The 13240-nt window shown below is 43.1% G+C and overlaps 1 protein-coding gene across 1 annotated transcript in view; it reads right to left on the bottom strand.

Annotated features, from left to right (window-relative positions):
* Nucleotides 1–457: 457 nt before the first annotated feature.
* The window catches only part of LOC124553761 (poly [ADP-ribose] polymerase tankyrase-1-like), a 57921-nt gene continuing 45138 nt past the window's right edge, over nucleotides 458–13240 (bottom strand). Inside the window, exon 5 of the mRNA XM_047127697.1 lies at nucleotides 458–1021. Within this exon, the coding sequence (XP_046983653.1) occupies nucleotides 520–1021 (502 nt within the window). The 3' untranslated portion in view covers nucleotides 458–519. The remainder of the gene's footprint in view (nucleotides 1022–13240) is intronic.

A 13240-nucleotide genomic window follows, 5' to 3' on the forward strand; every position in this document is an offset into this window, starting at 1 on the left:
CGGCGTGAGATCGCAACTGAAGACACATTCTGACTGAGCGACTTGTGTGCCAGTAATCTGAGTATGGTGCAGTTTATGCTGGTGTAACATAGCACCACGCACGCCAGCAGCATATAGTTTCCAGTAATGGGGTAATGCAGTGGTCTGGTCCGAACAACGAACGTTAGTGCAGCTGCGTGATGTGGTAGACAACCAACAATATTGCGCCATTCGTGTCTTCAAAGAGATTGAGTGCTGACGTTATCTTGAGAGAGACAGGTGGTGCTTAGTAATAGTGCAGTGTTTATCAGTTGTTACTCAGCTTTTGCAAAAACTGATTGTGAAGTATTTTACAGACTGAAGGGCTCCTCACGTTAGTTTACAGGTATCTCTCGTCGTTGTCCCGGTGTTACCAGAGTTGTCATATGCAGCACAAAATGGTATGTACAAATAAATGAACAAAGGATTGATTTTTTGTATTCTTTATTTGAAAGGCCAACGCATATGGTGTAACTGCTTGTGCTTCCTGAATGCCGTATGTCAGCGTTGTGTCAGCATATCCACCAGCTCCTGCTTTCCCCTCTTCCTGGCGACGTCCAGAGGGGTCCTAGCTTCGTCATCCAGGGCCCCCCTGTCCGCCCCCGCCAGGAGGAGCTCAGCCGCCGCCTCTGCGTGGCCCTCCTCTGCCGCCCTGTGCAGCGGCGTCTGCCCCCACCGATCCCTGGCGTTGAGGTCAGCAGAGGCGCCGACCAGCAGCCGCACCACACCAGCGTGGCCACTCCCTGCAGCCCAGTGCAGGGGCGTCCTCTGCCCCCCGATGGTCCTGGCGTCGACCTCCGCGCCGGCGCCGACGAGGCAGCTGGCCGCCGCCACGTGACCCCTGCCTGCTGCCAGGTGCAGGGCGGTACACCTGCTCCCCAACCACCCCTCCTCCCTCGCCCGCACGTCCGCCCCCGCCGCCAGTAACTCGCGCAGCTGCTCCGCCGCGCCCTGCCTGGCCGCCTCTATCAGCCTCCTCCCTCTCTCCTGTTGAGAGAGGCTCCTGCACAAAACATCGACACTCTCTCACTACTACTACACACACACACACACACACACACACACACACACACACACACACACACACACCGAATGAAAGAAACCATCACAGACGCGAAACTTCCAGCAGCCCTCAATACACTTCTGCCTAGGCATGAGTTACAAATGTAGAAATCTTCCCTCTACGATACAGATCAACCAGCGTATGACAGACACATACCAGTATCCCACTATCGAAATCTGCTGCCGCTTCCCGTTAAAATTTGTGCGCTCCATCTCATTACCAGCTGTTTTAACTTTTTCTCCTAATTCACTCTGAGGAGTCACCTCCTGTGACCTCAGCATCCTGCTGGTAATCGATCTTTGAGCTTCAGAGAAACACACCTCTAACGGTTACTTGTGTGTGGAGCAATCCCTTCCGACACTCGGGAAGAAAACATAGGTAACTAATGGCATCTCTGAGTACAGAAATACAACTTCCTCGTCTGTTAACAAAACGTAGATCGCAACACAGGCCAGACCACATCGAAGGAAAGGCTTAAATTGTCCAGTACAGCTGCACTATGTTTTGTTTAAAAACCGTATCGGACGGAATGTATGCGCCAATTGTGGATGAAGTTGTACACGAACACGCATTCACACGAACAGGCATCCGCTTTTAAACTTCTAAGAGATACGGGAACGCCGACATTTGATTCCTGTTCCCGTGTTAGTGCAATTTACTCCGTAATGTCGTGTTTTTCTGGACAGGGCAGTCGCTGAGCTGGGAGTGAGCGGCGCCAGGCTGTGTGGCCAGACTGGGTCGCCGGGACAGCACTGCGGAGCGGAGAGGGCGCACGACTTGACGGACACACTGTACCGCGTCCAGGGCAGAGGGCGGCCAGGGCAGGCGACCCTCACAAGGGACGCCCCCTACCGCCTGTCAGCGAATGTCCGACACATTTCAGTATGTGCTCAAAGCATTTAAATAAAGTGTATTCCGTCTACGTACAATTGCGAGTAGTTTGTAATTTCGACCTGAGACCAGGTGTTTCACCGTCAGGAAGCAACCGCGTGCCTTCAGGCAGAGACCGGGTCGAATGTTAGGCTGAGCCGACGGAAGCCGTGTCTGCAGACGCAGGCGGCTGCGGCGTGGCGCACGGGAGCTGCAGGGAGGGCCGAGCGTCGGCCGGGCTGCCCCCTGTACTCGGCTGGCTCGCCTGCAAGGGCTGCCGCCGTCTTCTCTGATGGCCGCACGCCCGCAATCGACACACTTCGGCTGCGGGAAGGTAGTCGGCGCTACACCAGAATATTTTTAATAATGTGGCATCCAATAGATCGATATTTACTAAAATGTTGATACCGACTCTCGACATCTTGAAAAAAAAATGTGTGTCGGTGGACAAAATATCGCGACACTCCTGCGTATAAAAATAGCTGCACATTATAAATATACTGCTGGTTGTAGAGTTGTAGAACTATCGACTTATTATTACATCTTCTGTACATCAACAACCTAACAGGGCGTGTACATGGACAAGGAAAAAAAATTCACGCATTTTTCCTCGGCTTCTCGGTTAAAAATAGACTTTCTCCCGGGCCAAAATACACTTTTTCCGTGTTAAGCGACAATATGCTCTTCCTCCCCACTGTAAAACTCATCACTTCTTTGATTGTTGTACCGACGTAGAATTCCCGGCACTTTAGGAAACTAAATTCAGCGGAAAAAAAACGTTTTCCAAGACCTTTGATGTCGTGCATATGTTCCTATTATGGGGGTATACATTCGGATTCCCTCAAACACCGCATCTTACTTTCCGATGCATTGAAATCGAGATTGCGAAGAGCTTTTGTAAGCCAGCCATAGCTCATGTCACGTGATCTCGCCAGCTGATGACAGCACACGACACGCGATGTAGTCAGCCAACAGCAACATCACTCGTAAGTAGCGCCAACACACAAATAATAAAAGCTCATGGTTTAAATTAATATACACAGCGTTCACATACAATATTGGTCTCAAAGATTAATAAGCTGCAAGAGAAGCTAAGGCTGCACATACAATATTGATGATCTGTGCGCGTTTTACACTTTAATACACGTCACACTAACGTGATTGTAAAACTTTTAGTAACAACCCAAATGTCTCATCTTCTGGACTCTAAATTCCTCTAAATAGCTCGTCACCGAAGAGTTGATTTTTAAATGAGAGTCAAACGCTCTTTGATTCAATAAATTCATCGTACATTCTCGCACATAGTTCATCTTGCGTAAAAGGAAATTCACGCTGTACGTTTTTGAAACCACCATTCTCAGTATTTTCCCGCGACCTGTTAGAAATATGAGGTTCGTGTCAGCAGCTGACAGAGAGCGCCAGGTGGAAGGAGTCACCGCGCTTGCCCAGCTACGGGATGACGCAGGAGGCCCTCATGTTCGTACGTGTAAAAAACTCGGACAGATCTTACATTATGTCACGAAAGGAACAAGAGCATCGGGATTTCGTGCACCACACTCAAATGCACAATTCGCCTTAAAGCGCACATTCCCAAGTCGAGATTCCGATGTTAATTTTTTTGCAGCACCAGTACTGCATTACATCATGTTTAGTTCTTTATGATGCCATAAGTGCACTTGATGCGCAGCGAACAGTTGAAACTAGGCAATAGTGTGAAATTAAACACTTTGTTTCAAATAAATTGACTGCCTGAGCGGAAAAGATTATTAAAAGCCCAATCTCTTTAGCGAACCTTGAAAAATAACTTGATTCTTCTGCAAAGCGATTACTTCTTGACTGTCAGAGAGGTGGAAATAAAATCTGAAACTCTTAACATACAGCCTTCCTTGATTATGCGAACGTATTTTAACTCAGTTGATAGCTCCCTGTCACAAAAATCCGTTTTGCTTTAATTTAACGTGAGAGCAATAAACGAGGAGGAGACAGCAAAACCGCTGAAGGTACACACAGGCCACGTGGAGGCGACCCACCCGCCCACCACAGCTCGGGCTGCTCTCTGCACCAGCCCCGGGTCCACCGCATTTCCCAAGGGCGGCTCCCAGCCACACTTCTGTAACCACAACAGGGAGCTGGGACCGCTCACACGCCACTCAACTGCGCATGCGCGAAAGGCAGCCCGCAACTCCTCAAAGCAATCCAATTCAAACAGTCGTCACGTCACGCCCATCGGAGGCAATTTGCTGTTATCGATCACTGCACAGTGTTCCTAAAGCCTTCGACATACTTTGCTGTTGGCAGAAGCTTGTATGAGCACTGTGTTTTGTTGTTGTATGTGGCGCATTTCCTTCGCAACTAAACTTTTATTTTCGTTTCTTTTCTGTCGTTCATGTTTTGTTGCTGCAGTATTATTCTGCAGTAGCAGGATGAGAGAATTGTTTCTCACCAATCAAAATGACAAAAATTTAACTGAAAACTAAAACAACGAAAACTTCCCGCAATTCTAAACAATTCCCGCTTTCCTCACAGATCAAAAAATTCCCGGGTTTTTCGCGGATCTCCCGGGTCGTATACACCCTGAGCTAGCAGCCTGCCTATCCCCCTTACAGCGAGACTTTAAAATAAAACGTTGGACGTTCAGGCATACCGATAAACACTTTGCTAAAAACGGTACCTGCACGCAGGTGGCACAATGAAAGGCATGTGATGGGTCCATCGTGGTGTTTAGTCACACTGCGGGTTTATCCGGAACACTTCATGCCCGCTTCCCTGTTCTTTCATTTCTGCAAACCCCAGCGACCTACCAGCTGCGTTCTCTTCACCGTGAACCACCATCACCTAGTCGATTAGATCTGAGGTCATTCATCCAAACATACTCAACAGAAAGTTGCTGGCAGATTAAAATTGTGTGCCGGACCGAGACTCGAACTCGGGACCTATGCCTTTCGCGGGCAAGTGCTCTACCGACTGAGCTACCCAAGCACGACTCACGACCCACCCCCACAGCTTTAATTCCGCCAGTACCTCGTCTCCTGCCTTCCAAACTTCACAGAAGCTCTCCTTCGAACCTTGCAGAAGGATATTGCGGAGACATGGCTTAGCCACAGCCTGGGGGATGTTTCTAGAATGAATTCTATATACTCAACAGGTTCTTTTGCTATTGACTGGTGACTGGCCACTGATTTAGAATTACTACACAAGACAAACGACTGCTACATCGGAATAATGATGATGTACTTTTCACTGCGGTTTGACTTGAGTTTATTCGTATTTGGATCATAGTGGTGAAATATTGCATTAGTTTCCTTCAGCATAGTTTTATATGCTTCACGGTCATCAGGTGTGTAGTCTTCGAATGCTACTTTTTTTCGGGTTAGCAGTTTCATGAATTCATTGCTGGCACTGAAAACTGCTACCTTTGACAGAAATAGTGTCATTGTTAAACGTTAGTTCGGAACCGCCCATGTAGTGCTTTCGACTGTCAAATCTTAAGCCAAATACTGTACGACGACACCACCCAAGCATTTTGGTACTTTCAGCCCAACATAATGTGTTGTTTAGTTTCTAACAGCCTTCATGTCCTCCCGGTCTTCTTCCTCAATTTGCTACAACGAGGGCTCAAGCCTCTTACGTGTCTTTCGCGTGATCGGATCATCATCCACAAATAAACTTTCAAAAGGTTATTCCTCAGTTGTAGGCGGAATAGGACACACATTGTCATAATTCCCTTCCTAGGGAACTAGCTCTTTCAACCTCTCGATTTTTCGCTATAGCACCAGTAACTTCTTTCTCTAAAGCATTCAGTTTATCCGTCACAGGCTGGACGCCTTTCTTATACTCCTCGTATTCTAATATCGGATTCGTCTTCCACTCGTTGAACTAACTTTTCAGCTGTTCAAACGTCCTGTTTTCTTCGCTTGTTTAACAAGCTTTTAATCGTACTTTGCAAATATATTTAAGGATAAATTTTAAAGTCTCACGTTTACTGTGATTTTTATCGTCGATAAACCTTAAGAATTTAACAGAATTCGATATTGTCAACGTCACAGCCATTGACATTCTTGTAACCTTTAAAGTGTGCCTTTCAGCGTTTCATAGTCCTCGTAATTCGGCACATTGTTGTATCAATGTGGTAAAAGAATCTTACACTCGCAATGCATTTCCGTAATGAGTAAAGCAGAACACGTACTGCAGTAATTTACACGGCGCAAACCTCGGCGACATCTGTTGACGGAAGAGAGCAGCTGCTGACAACGCCGCCACATCCTGCTTCTCTTAGTGTGCCACAGATTACAACAGGGAATGCTTCGCAGCGGTTCGTGCGCACAAACAGTGTCACGAAAACTGAATTAGCAGAAACACGGATTAAAAAAATATATAACGTGTAGCAAAATTTTCAACAATACTATTAAACATGGAAGGAGCAACACTTGGTAACCATTTGGTAGAGTATGACTAGTTTTAGAAACTGCAGATTTTGCTGAGAACAGATTTTCAACCTACAGTCCATAATTCGTCATAGATTTACAAAGTCCAAAGATATAGTTGTAATATTTATGTATTTTAAAAATGCATTTCACTCGGTTTATAGCGAAACACTTGATAAATGAACAGAGAATCTGGCATCAAACCTAAATTAGCAAACCTTATTCGTTGAAACGTTTGCAAACACCACATCAAAAGTAAATTTTCGGGGTGCTATATCGAAGGCATTCGGCATAAAAACAGGTGGAAGGAAAGGTAATGGCTTGTCTCCACTCCTCTTAACTGTGCACTAGAGAAAAGAGTAAAACTAGTAAGAGAGTGGAAACAAAAACTGAAAGAGCAGAAGCTATCACCAGTCAGACTGGGAACTAAAAACAAAGGTATTGAAATTCACTGTTTAGCATTTGCGAATGATTTTGCCATTCTTTCTGAAAATCTAACAAATGCTGGAATACAAATCAGTCTCTTAGAAGAAATAGCCAACAAAGCAGGTTGAATATCTTAGACAAATAAAATTTATGACAAATATAAAAAATGCTCTGGAATCCATAGCAACAGATATTGGCCAGATAAAGATGGTAAATAAATTTAAATATTTGCACTTGTGAAATAACAAGGAATATCTGCAACAAAAGATGCCTGTCTAAAAATTTGAAGACACAGCACTACAACACAGTAGAAAAACCAGAGTTTCTTTATGGAAATTAATGTTTAGTACTGAACTACGAGTTATACAAAACTGAAGTCCTAGAAAGAAATTCGAAAAATATTTGGGCCACCAAAAAATACAGAGGTATGGAAATCAAGAAGCAATGAAGAAGTTTATCGTAGCATTGAAAAAATGGAACACTACAAAAGAGGCAATTGCTATTTTTTGGACACTCACACAAAATTAACAGCAAGAGGTTAACCAAACAGATTTTTAGATATCTTTGGGACAAGAAGTCAACAATAGCCTGGACTCAGGAAGTTAGGAAAGATATGGAAAGAAACAACATGAGTGAGAAAGATGAAACATAAAGAGATTTTCAATAGGGAAGCGTAAAAAATTGAAGGATTCCAAGGCAAGAGGGAGAAAAAGACATGTCAAAATGGTCCCAGGATAGAAAAAGCATATGTAGTGAAAAGATGAAAGAATACTAAAGGAAAAAGAAAGAACAACAAAGAAGGAGGCACTGAAACTGGTGCGTGGTCCTTAGATGAGCCAAATGAAGAAAAAATTTGAAGGTTAAAGAAAATAAAACTTAAGGAATTAAGAGCCCTTGCATAAGACTTCACAATCAAAGGTTTGTACAAAATGAAGAAAGCAGCACTTGTTGAAGCTATAGAATGAGTTTCCTCAGCAGCAAATGATAGTGGTTTGTTTAACTACGGAGACTTTTCTCTGAAAACTTCTCGTGAACTGAAAAAAATAGCAAGGAAAAGTAGGGTCAAAGGTTACTCTGTAGTACATACAAAGAAAGGCCTACTGGACTTGGTGAACTCAGAAAAGGAACGTTTGGAAGCAATTCGGCACATTCAATTCTCTACAGAGGTTTTCGAAGAAAAATAACGGTGCGGCTCCACGAAAACAGGAAAACTAGGCCAAATATTTCTGTTCAAAAAAGAACTGTTCACTTCAGTGAAAGAAAAGAAGCTACCGCTCGAGACCCAATCCTGTGATCGTACAGTATTGTTAAGGAAATAACGTTTGGCAGACAGCTAATATCGTTACAATCAAAGACTCTAAGAAAGGTAATCCCGAGTAACTAATGAAAGCTGTTAGAAAGGCTATACAAATGCAGTAAGAAAACTGCCCGATTTCAAGCAATGAGATGAAACGAAAATAGTTGCTGAAAACTATTTTAATCAATCAATTTCATCGAAAAGGAATTTAAATTCAACGATTCACACCTACTTGATCAGATTGAAAGAATAGTAACATCCAATGATCCAATGAAAATATAAACACAAACACCACCAAATTTTACTTTGAGGTCTACGAAATAGGTGGAGGTAGAGGTTCAAAGTGAAACAAAAATAGTAAATATTACGAAAGATATAATTGGCAAGAGAAGTATAAACAAAATAAACAACAACGATAGCCTGTGCGGTCCTCGAGCAATGATCACTAGAAACATACTTGTGCGATGAACTGACAGATAATGACGCTCTCTACACTAGGAAAGGGAGAGCTCCGCAGGAAGGATTAGCAAAAGAGTTGTGAGCGAGACTCATAGAACTGTGAAGAAGGTTTCAGTCTGGATGATATCGACAATGCAGCAGCTTTTTTTGAATGTTCAGATTAAAGTTGTTTCCGCTGTTAATTTTAACACAGTTATGCATTCCTCTGGCGGCGAAAAGGGAACAACACTATTTGTACTTAAATAATGACCACCACAATGGCTTCAACAATATGAAGAGTTTCTTTTAGGCAGAATGTCTATTGCAAGATGTGTGACGAATCCTGCAATCACAAGGACAAATACTTCTGCAAAAAAGATACAGGAAAAATGTGCACCTTGTGTTTAAGACCAAAGCATAAAGGTAAACAGCTAAGGATTTAATGCAGAAAGTGCAAGACACACAGTAGAGTCTCGATAGTTCGAGGTAAATGGGACCGGAACCACCTCGAACTGTCAAAAACTCGGACGATCGAAATTTACATGGGAAAAAGAAATATTGTAATATGATATTGTAAGTAATACAACTCAAATTTGAACTTTATTAAAATGAAAGTATTTACACACGCATTTGCATTAGCAGAACAACAATAATTATTTATTTAGCCAAGTAATAGTGAAGTGTGTGCGACGTTTGCTCGCGGCAGTGTCGCCTCAGGCTGCTGTCCCACGGAGCATACCGCGGCCTCGAGGCCAGCGCAGCCATCCGTGTGACTCATCACCGGTGCAGCCGCTGCCTCGTCACCCTCACACTGCCGTGGAATGTCAGCCGTGTCAATTACAGAAGAGTCTGTCACTTCCAACTGTTGGTCCGGACTTAACCACCTCCACTCGCCTCCTGCCACCTCTTCACACCCTGGCAATCCACTGATTAAATTACACAGTGGCTGATCGTCCTCATCTGCTGAATTTTCAGTTTCTGTGTCCGGCATACTTTCCTGTAGAATTTTCCTCCACGACTTAGAAATTGTGTCTGACTATTTCGCTCCAAGATTCACTAATCCAGTACATGACGTCCTTCAAAGTCACTTTCTTCAAAGCTCCTACAATGCTTTTGTTGTCTTCGGAATGCAGCATTGACTGTAGCAATCGCAATCGCCGTCGATACTTGTTTTGGACATTCCAGAACGCCCTGATCCGTGGGCTGAATGAGACAGGTGACGTTTGGTGGGAAAAACAAGGCGCGGATACCGTCACACTGCAGTTCTCCTGTACTCGGATATGAGGACACATTATCCGTGAGCAAAATTGCTTTGTATGGCAGTCCCCTTCCTTTTAAAAAATTCGTGCAGTCACGTACAAATGAGTTAAAAACCAGTTCTTGAAGATTTCCTGATTCATCCAGGCATTATTATTCTGATGTGTATAGACAACCGGAAGAGCTGAGATGGATACATTCTTGACTCCTCTTGGCTTGGCAAACTTCCAATCACAACTAGTTCTAGTTTGTGGTTTCCAGTTGCACTTGAAGCTGCCATAACTGTGAGCCCCTCTTTCCTTTTCTTTTTGTGCCCAGGAGCACTTTTTTCTTCTCAAGAAGCAAGTGTTCTCGCTGGTAACATTTTAAAATTTAGCCCAGTTTCGTCACAGTTATATATTTGTTCATTAGACAAATTTTCGTCACTTATGATTTTTTTAAATTCTACAATAATAGAACACACAGTCAACAAACAAAACGACACAGCACTGTACAGTACAGGTGCTGGGAACTACAGCATCGTATGAACTCCCCAGTTTTGATCGGTAGCAGCTGGCAGCAGTCGGGGTATTTCGTGCCATACTGACGACAGATGTTCGTGCAACAGGGCAGCGAGCTAACCGTCGGTGTTGACTGCATTGTTGTCTGCTTTGTGCTGAGCTGTACTCTCCCTTTCATTATTTATCATGTCTGTGAAAAAAAGAAAGTAGATCATTGCAACCTCTATTTTTTTCTTTTTTATTAAAGGGGCTCGGATTATTGGGAACTGACTATCGAGACTACAGTACTGTTTTGGTAAAAAATGCATGGGTAATCACAAGTGAGCGTGTGAAAAGATTTGTGTGAAAAGATTTTCAAGTGCGAAAAGTGTAAAAAATAACGCAGAAGCAGCCTCGGCAGACAACCCTGGCTTCTCTGATTGCCAAAATTGCGCTGATGAGTGTGTGAAGGTTGTTGTTGTTGTTGTGGTCTTCAGTCCTGAGACTTGTTTGATGCAGCTCTCCATGCTACTTTATCCTGTGCAAGCTTTTTCATCTCCCAGTACCTACTGCAACCTACATCCTTCTGAATCTGCTTAGTGTATTCATCTCTTGGTCTCCCTCTACGATTTTTACCCTCCACGCTGCCCTCCAATACTAAATTGGTGATCCCTTGATGCCTCAGAACATGTCCTACCAACCGATCCCTTCTTCTGGTCAAGTTGTGCCACAAAATCCTCTTCTCCTCAATCCTATTCAGTACCTCCTCATTAGTTATGTGATCTACCCATCTAATCTTCAGCATTCTTCTGTAGCACCACATTTCGAAAGCTTCTATTCTCTTCTTGTCCAAACTATTTACCGTCCATGTTTCACTTCCATACATGGCTACACTCCATACAAATACTTTCAGAAATGACTTCCTGACACTGAAATCTATACTCGATGTTAACAAATTTCTCTTCTTGAGAAACGCTTTCCTTGCCATTGCCAGTCTACATTTTATATCCTCTCTACTTCGATCATCATCAGTTATTTTGCTCCCCAAATAGCAAAACTCCTCTACTACTTTAAGTGTCTCATTTCCTAATCTAATTCCCTCAACATCACCTGACGTAATTCGACTACATTCCATTATACTCGTTTTGCTTTTGTTGATGTTCATCTTATATCCTCCCTTCAAGACACCGTCCATTCCGTTCAACTGCTCTTCCAAGTCCTTTGCTGTCTCTGACAGAATTACAATGTCATCTGCGAACCTCAAAGTTTTTATTTCTTCTCCATGGATTTTAATACCTACTCTGAATTTTTCTTTTGTTTCCTTTACTGCTTGCTGAATATACAGATTGAATAACATCGGGGAGAGGCTACAACCCTGTCTTACTCCCTTCCCAACCACTGCTTCCCTTTCATGTCCCTTGACTCTTATAACTGCCATCTGGTTTCTATACAAATTGTAAATAGCCTTTCGCTCCCTGTATTTTACCCCTGCCACCTTTAGAATTTGAAAGAGAGTATTCCAGTCAACATTGTCAAAAGCTTTCTCTAAGTCTACAAATGCTAGAAATGTAGGTTTGCCTTTCCTTAATCTTTCTTCTAAGATAAGTCGTAAGGTCAGTATTGCCTCACGTGTTCCAGTATTTCTACTGAATCCAAACTGATCTTCCCCGAGGTCGGCTTCTACTAGTTTTTCCATTCGTCTCTAAAGAATTCGTGTTAGTATTTTGCAGCTGTGGCTTATTAAACTGATTGTTCGGTAATTCTCACATCTGTCAACACCTGCTTTCTTTGGGATTGGAATTATTATATTCTTTTTGAAGTCTGAGGGTATTTTGCCTGTTTCATACATCTTGCTCACCAGATGGTAGAGTTTTGTCTGGACTGGCTCTCCCACGGCCGTCAGTAGTTCCAATGGAATATTGTCTACTCCGGGGGCCTTGTTTCGACTCAGGTCTTTCAGTGCTCTGTCAAACTCTTCACGCAGTATCATATCTCCCATTTCATCTTCATCTACATCCTCTTCCATTTCCATAATATTGTCTTCAAAAACATCGCCCTTGTATAGACCCTCTATATACTCCTTCCACCTTTCTGCTTTCCCTTCTTTGCTTAGAACTGGGTTTCCATCTGAGCTCTTGATATTCATACAAGTCATTCTCTTATCTCCAAAGGTCTCTTTAATTTTCCTGTAGGCGGTATCTATCTTACCCCTAGTGAGATAGGCCTCTACATCCTTACATTTGTCCTCTAGCCATCCCTGCTTAGCCATTTTGCACTTCCTGTCGATCTCATTTTTGAGACGTTTGTATTCCTTTTTGCCTGTTTCACTTACTGCATTTTTATATTTTCTCCTTTCATCAATTAAATTCAATATTTCTTCTGTTACCCAAGGATTTCTACTAGCCCTCGTCTTTTTACCTACTTGATCCTCTGCTGCTGTCACTACTTCACCCCTCAAAGCTACCCATTCTTCTTCTACTGTATTTAATTCCCCCATTCCTGTCAATTGCTCCCTTATGCTCTCCCTGAATCTCTGTACAACCTCTGGTTCTTTTAGTTTATCCAGGTCCCATCTCCTTAAATTCCCACCTTTTTGCAGTTTCTTCAGTTTTAATCTACAGGTCATAACCAATAGATTGTGGTCAGAGTCCACATCTGCCCCTGGAAATGTCTTACAATTTAAAACCTGGTTCCTAAATCTCTGTCTTACCATTATATAATCTATCTGATACCTTTTAGTATCTCCAGGGTTCTTCCATGTATACAACCTTCTTTCATGATTCTTAAACCAAGTGTTAGTTATGATTATGTTGTGCTCTGTGCAAAATTCTACCAGGCGGCTTCCTCTTTCATTTCTGTCCCCCAATCCATATTCACCTACTATGTTTCCTTCTCTCCCTTTTCCTATACTCGAATTCCAGTCACCCATGACTATTAAATTTTCGTCTCCCTTCACAATCTGAATAAT

The sequence above is a fragment of the Schistocerca americana genome, chromosome 11 (assembly GCF_021461395.2).
Source record: "Schistocerca americana isolate TAMUIC-IGC-003095 chromosome 11, iqSchAmer2.1, whole genome shotgun sequence".
Lineage (NCBI taxonomy): Eukaryota > Metazoa > Arthropoda > Insecta > Orthoptera > Acrididae > Schistocerca > Schistocerca americana.